This window comes from Theobroma umbraticum, unplaced genomic scaffold, assembly GCF_002168275.2.
Source record: "Theobroma umbraticum cultivar Fairchild unplaced genomic scaffold, ASM216827v3 scaffold_51.0, whole genome shotgun sequence".
In the NCBI taxonomy this organism is placed as follows: Eukaryota; Viridiplantae; Streptophyta; class Magnoliopsida; order Malvales; family Malvaceae; genus Theobroma; species Theobroma umbraticum.
The window spans coordinates 5,742,308-5,748,337 of record NW_018397260.1 but is presented as its reverse complement, the minus strand read 5'-3'; the positions used below and the strand labels follow the sequence as shown (position 1 = coordinate 5,748,337).

Below are 6,030 nucleotides of genomic sequence, written 5' to 3'. Positions count from 1 at the left end.
CCTTTACTGTGTAGTTATGCACAAATCAATTTTCCATTCCAAAGACCATGCAGAATCTGCCCCTTGTTTGTTACTTGCTTCACAATGATTTACCAACAGCTACTAAATTGTGCCAAAATCCAAATTTTCCCACTTAAAGGGAGCAACACTGCCAATGTCAGGTGAGCCCCGCAGGAATAAGCAGACACAAACACAGACAGCAGCAATGGCAAGCATTGAATGAACATAAGGACGTTGAAGCAAGCCCTGTGAACCTGGAAACCTCTTGTTAAACTTTGTTGCCACAACTGCACACTTGGCACAAGAACTACGGTCTTGTTTGGACCGGGAACTCATCTCATGCAATTGCACTGCAGTCAATCCTGACTGCTCATCCTGACCAATCGTCACAGAAACTTGACCATTCCTTCTGTCAGCAAATTTGCGAGCCACCAATTTGTTGTAAGAATGGTTGTTCCTCATAATAGCATAGGCATATGGAGACTGCCCATTTACATCCAGAAGGGATTTCCAGCAGGACAATCCAATCTACAAAATAGAGTCAAGAATTTTAAAAACTTGCTACAAATAAACATAATTCTGGCATTCAACCTAGTATGTATAGAAGTAACAAACCCATCAACTCCCCTCTCCTTTCACAAAATGAGTGAAGAGGAATAAACATGGTTTTATCATTTATGTTCAGCATAATATCAGCACTGTTTCAGTAGTGAGGAAAAGCACTTTTAATCTAGGATGCCAGATATGGACAATATTTAACTAAAATGATCTGATAAGGATAATCATGCAGAAAAAGTGTCAATTCCTTAAGTTAAACCTAAAACCAGGTTATAAATAATAATTTATGGTGATGTAAAACTCATACCTCCTGTGGATCATCTGTCAACACATCCACCATATCGTCTGAACCAGATGTACATGCAGCCAAATGTAGAGGTGTGATTCCACCAGCACCTTCAAGATTTGGTAGGAAGATATACTTCTTAGAGCTTTCATCAATGCTACTAATAGAATAATGAATGAGCAAGTCAGCCATCTTCCTACACCTCCTTTTCACTGCCCTGCTTAAAAGCTGAATCTCAGACAGCATCTCTACTGACTCCCTGGATAGGCCATCCATATACAAATTGCTTTCCACCAGAATGTCAAGGAGTACCTTGACCAAAGCACAGTAGTCTCTCTCAACAGAGAATATGAGCAAAAATTTGAACCGGCAAAGCAAATAATCTGAACTCTTAAACAAGGGACAAGTGCTTCTCCTTTGGAATAGCCATCCAAGTTCATTCAAAAAGTGCAGGACTTCCTCCCTTGATGTTGGACGGCGACCATCATAAGCATGCTCTTCAGAAATTATATCAGATGCTTTAGCTTCTATGTCAAATTCAGATTCCAGAAGTCTCAATTCTTTACAAATGGTAGCATCAGCTATTATAATAGGAAAACTGTTTCCCTTGAATCCATCCTCCACCTGTTCAAAATTATGGGAAAAGTTAAAACACAACTGCTAGAGAATCCTTCAGAATTGTGAGTACCCTCCAGTGAGCCGAACACAGTAATTGATTGACTTAAAGTCTTACCTCAATGAAAAAACGACCGACAGCGCTCGGTGCAGAAACCTGAACTTTGAAACCACCCAAGCTAACTTCATCATATGTGGTTCCCTGGTATGCTGACCCACTAATTTGCATTGATGAGTATCCACCCATGTATGCACAATGAATCCTGCATAGATTTCAAATTTACATTTCTGATATATAAAGACAGAAGGAACAGATGAATAGTTCTCAAATAAAAAGCACATTCTGCTTACTTGGTGCCAGGATTAGTCAGATTTCTACCCCTTAGTAGAAGAGAAGTTTCCTGCCCACCCACGATGGCCAACGGAGAGACTGAGATTAACTCAGGGGAACTCAACGTTCTCCAGGATTTGCATAGACGAATCTTTCCTAAAAAAAAAAATAGAAACTATCAAAACAATTCATAATCACTGCAGTGTAATCCAACCTCATGCTCCAAATCAATCAACTAATTAGTGAAGATCTATGCAGTCATCCAAACATAGCCAGTGATGATAAAGATACCCCCAAGGAGTAAAAATAAACTAATGATGTTTATAATATGTAAAAAGTTTGAAGCTGAGCAAATAAAAACTGCAATTTCCATTAGCACTCACCGTCTTTATGTGATGCTAATTGCCGGCCTGTATGAACTAAAAACCTAGCCTTTCTCCAAAAATCTGAATCCGTGTAATGCAACAAAGAATTAACATACTGAAGCAGGTTTCCCTCAAGCTGAAAAAACCACATGCACCCTGCAAATGGTCAGTTCATTGTTGCACACAAGGCAAATTTATAATGCAGAATGTAGTAGCATACTCACTTGCTCCCAAGCAACATATGACATTGACACATAGAGTGACAAAACCACGCAACCAGGTCTTATATAGCTCTCCATTTCAGACGGACTGTTAGAAAGCCAGTTATAGATCTGTAAAATGAGAGGTCAGTATCATCATTATATTCAACTCCGAGAAAGACCATAATGGCGTCTCCAAATCCAATTATAGGTAACAGGAAGGCCAAAATTCGCAAATAACTGCTCACCTGGGTCCGTAGTGTCCCAGGGAAGTGGCTGGGGTCCTTATCAAATAGCTTAAATATTATTCGTCCAGTGCGATCCTGCTCAGGAACCATTCAACCATTAAAAACGTTAATGCAACACAGCCAGGCACGTGTGTGGAGAAAGAAAGCAAACTGAAGTATAACTAAATAAATGAATCAGAATAGGTACTACTGGTAAGCTACCTGAGCATCAGAGTTCAAACTTGAGGGGGAATGATCCGACCCAGAAGAAGATGTATACCCAGCTTGAGAAGGAAACTGTTGAAATGAACCATGAGCATTTCCTCGTTTTGACCCACTAAAGAGCTCAAGAGGCAGAATAGAACCATGAGTCCTGCTTCCTTCAGCAATTGCATTACTTTCCCTGCCAACTGGCATTTTCTCATATTTCACAGCTTCTACTGTGCTATGCATTGGGAACAATTTTTGCACAGCTGGAGATGAAGTTGGAGATCTTTCCTCCATTGGGTTGCTACTGTCAGAAGAGAAATACTTCCTCGAAGATGCCAGTTTTGGTGGGCTGTCATTCTCAGGAGAAGAGCTAAATAGTTGCAATGGTAAATTAGCTCGAGTTTCTTGAATCTGGCATTCTGAATCTTCAACGGGAGACTGATAACTGGTACTACTTCTTTCTCCTCCACCTGAAGCAAACTCCAGAGGAACTCTGTTTTGCATAGTGGGAGCAGCTACATGATCGGGGCAGGTCGACTTGGTCTTCTCGCTATCACTGCTCTGGGTGCTTCTTTGAGATAAAATTGCAAAGGCATCTTTAGAAGATGATGTCAATGTCGCTGAAAGGGCAGCAAGTAAATCCATGGTAGATGGAGAAGATGTGTTTTTCCCATTCAATTGGTTTTGATGGCCTAGCAAAGGCTGCTCTTGGTTCTTCCTATTCAAAACCCCAACGTTGGGCAACTTTGCAGCCAGGTCCATTGGCAAAGGTAATGAATTAATTTTATTAAGAATCTGAACGAGTTGATCTCTATTTGGTAGTGATGAGCAATTAATGTTTTTGTCCTCATTTTTACCTATATATATAAGCACATAAACTTCAGCTTCAAATTAAGAGGAGAATTTCAAATAACACCATTTAGAACAATTTTCTTACCTTGTGACCGAGCCAAGGCAGTCAACAAGTTGACAATATCTAAATTGCCATTCCCTGCATTATCTCTGTTTACAGGTAGTAAAAGCCGTGAGGTCACATCTTCAGGTTGCGTTTTCCTCCTTCGGCGATTATGCCCAGCAAGTCTACGCCTACAACTTCTCTTCCCCTCATCAAACTCAGAAAGAAGGTGAAACCTGCAGAAACGCATTGTAAACGATGTGGGTTCAAACAAACAGCAAAACAGAAAACAAATGAATTTTCAAAGGACAGTATTTTAGTTTAGGGGAACATTTTACTCAAAAAAGGAACAAGTAGCAACCTGCTGCACTGCTGGCAGAACCTCTGCATGTGCTTTCCAACAAGTGCTTTAGTGGCTTTGCTATGGACCTCACACACCTTATGCCGACGGTGATAGTCCTTTGCATTAGAGAGATCTTCCTTGCAATTATCAACCTGACACATGGGGTAGTTAGTACTCCCAGGGGATCCAGAGCGGACCTTTTTGTTAGGCCTGGACACAGGCTCTTCCACGGAATTCAATCTCCCACCGAGATTCAGTTGCAGGCTGTCATCATCCTCATTTACCGCAGTGGTCTTTTTGGACGTTATAGAGTTCCCATTTCCATTAACACGCTCTTTCTTTCTTTGTTCTGCTGTGGCGGTCCCCGGCTGCAGAATCTCTGTGTCCATTGGTTTGGCAATGAATCTTACAGCGTCCCATTCCCATTGCTTAGGGTTCCAGTCCCTGGGGTTGGCAACGTGCTGTTGGGAAGGGTTTGGGTACTGAAAACCTGGGGTCTGATAAGAAAGATCACGTTTCCTCGGCAAGGAAGGTGGTTCGCAGAACCGGTTGGCAAGGGCCTGGTGCATAAATATGGGAGGAGCTAATTGCGCGCCTACCTCCTCCATGTGTCTGAAAATAACTTGGTACTCCGGAGTCCGGACACACAATAATCTAGACAAAAAAAAATGAAGATAAATGCGTATTCTTGATGCTTTATGTGGGATTACAGTAATAACTATTAACAAGAAGGAGGTTCAACCCATCCAAAGTCAAAATAGCAAGGTTGAATTGCTAAAAGTGGTTGATATGAACTGTTTTAGATCATAATTTCACGGCAGATTGTTAGATCACACAAAGATTGGGACGTAGAAATGGATGGGATGCTGTCTTTGTTGGAGTTGATATAATTACCTTCAACTACTGAGAGATAGTATATAAACAAAAAACAGTACTAGTATTAAATAGAACAGAGCATAAGGAAGGAGAAAGACTAAATATAGGCGCAAGGAAATCTTGCGAATTTTAGAACATACCCTTCAAAAAATCTCTGCTTCAGTCTTCATCTCTCCAACCAAAACCACAGTTTTCTTCTAAACAAGCCAAAAGAGAAAGCAACCACCTCCTTTTGCCTTTTACTTCATCGCAGTCGCAGATCTGAATTCTCCTTTGTCCCACGATTACAACCCATCCAACTTGGGAGCCAGCAAAACTCGTCCTCGGCTTACCCTCTCTTAACTAATAATTATAATATTATTACGGTAATTTCCGAGGGAAAACGAATCAATAAAAAACGAAAATATAGGAATCTGGTCTAGGACTAGTACAGAAAGGGAAGCAGCAATCGGAGGAAGTGGTCGTTGAAGGTAAGAGATCCGAGAAGAAGGAGAAGATGATGACGATGAAACAACTCGGAACTTGGGTTTGGCTCCACAACTTTGGTTTACTTTTTCTTCTCTCTCTATATCTCTGAGAAGAAGAAGACGAAGAAGAAGAAGGGTTAAAAAAAAAACTTGTAGATGTAGTATTCTAATTCTACTTTTGGCTGTCCTTGCCTTGTCACAAACTTTTCTTTTTCTTTCGGTGTTGGCATAAACCGTAAATTGACGCAAAGATTGAGGTTGTAGTTATGGCCGCCCAGCGACCAAGGAAGAATCCAAGACTCTTCCTTTCCTATTCCTATTTACTATTTGGTAAGTCGTACGACAATATGTGCTTTGGTACAATTATAATAATAACCCCTCCTCTTTGTTGAGTTGTATCGTTATTGACTACACAAACTATGGGCATATCCCCATGAGGCCATTACCAACATAAGATGTACATATTGATATCACGCAGGCAAAGACAGGACGTACAATCATTCATGCTTGTACCATCTCTCTCTCTCTCTCTCTCTCTCTCTGTGCAGTGCTGTTGATACATCCTTTCTTAATTACCTCTTTCTTATTCCTACCGACAATCACATTCCCATCTTTCTTTCCCTGCTGCCTCCTCCCTTGTCCAATTTTTCACCATTG

At 40.9% G+C, this 6,030-nt stretch overlaps 1 protein-coding gene across 1 annotated transcript; it reads right to left on the bottom strand.

The window, feature by feature from the left end:
- Positions 1-6: 6 nt before the first annotated feature.
- LOC110416103 (squamosa promoter-binding-like protein 14) lies at positions 7-5,664 on the bottom strand. Its single transcript, XM_021427942.2, has 11 exons — positions 5,047-5,664; positions 4,049-4,684; positions 3,730-3,923; positions 2,805-3,649; positions 2,604-2,678; positions 2,380-2,487; positions 2,174-2,291; positions 1,811-1,946; positions 1,578-1,722; positions 866-1,468; positions 7-528 (listed from the first exon to the last, which is right to left on the bottom strand). The coding sequence occupies exons 2-11, from the start codon at positions 4,636-4,638 to the stop codon at positions 103-105; spliced, it is 3,240 nt and encodes a 1,079-aa protein (XP_021283617.1). The 5' UTR covers positions 4,639-4,684; positions 5,047-5,664; the 3' UTR covers positions 7-102.
- Positions 5,665-6,030: the final 366 nt, after the last annotated feature.

Coding starts and splice junctions, on each gene's coding strand:
- LOC110416103 (XM_021427942.2), bottom strand. CDS start 4,638: ATGGAGGAGGTAGGCGCGCAATTAGCTCCTCCCATATTTATGCACCAG. Junction 1,469..1,577: donor TCGGTCGTTTTTTCATTGAG/GTAAGACTTTAA, acceptor AATTTTGAACAG/GTGGAGGATGGATTCAAGGG. Junction 529..865: donor TGACAGATGATCCACAGGAG/GTATGAGTTTTA, acceptor TCTATTTTGTAG/ATTGGATTGTCCTGCTGGAA.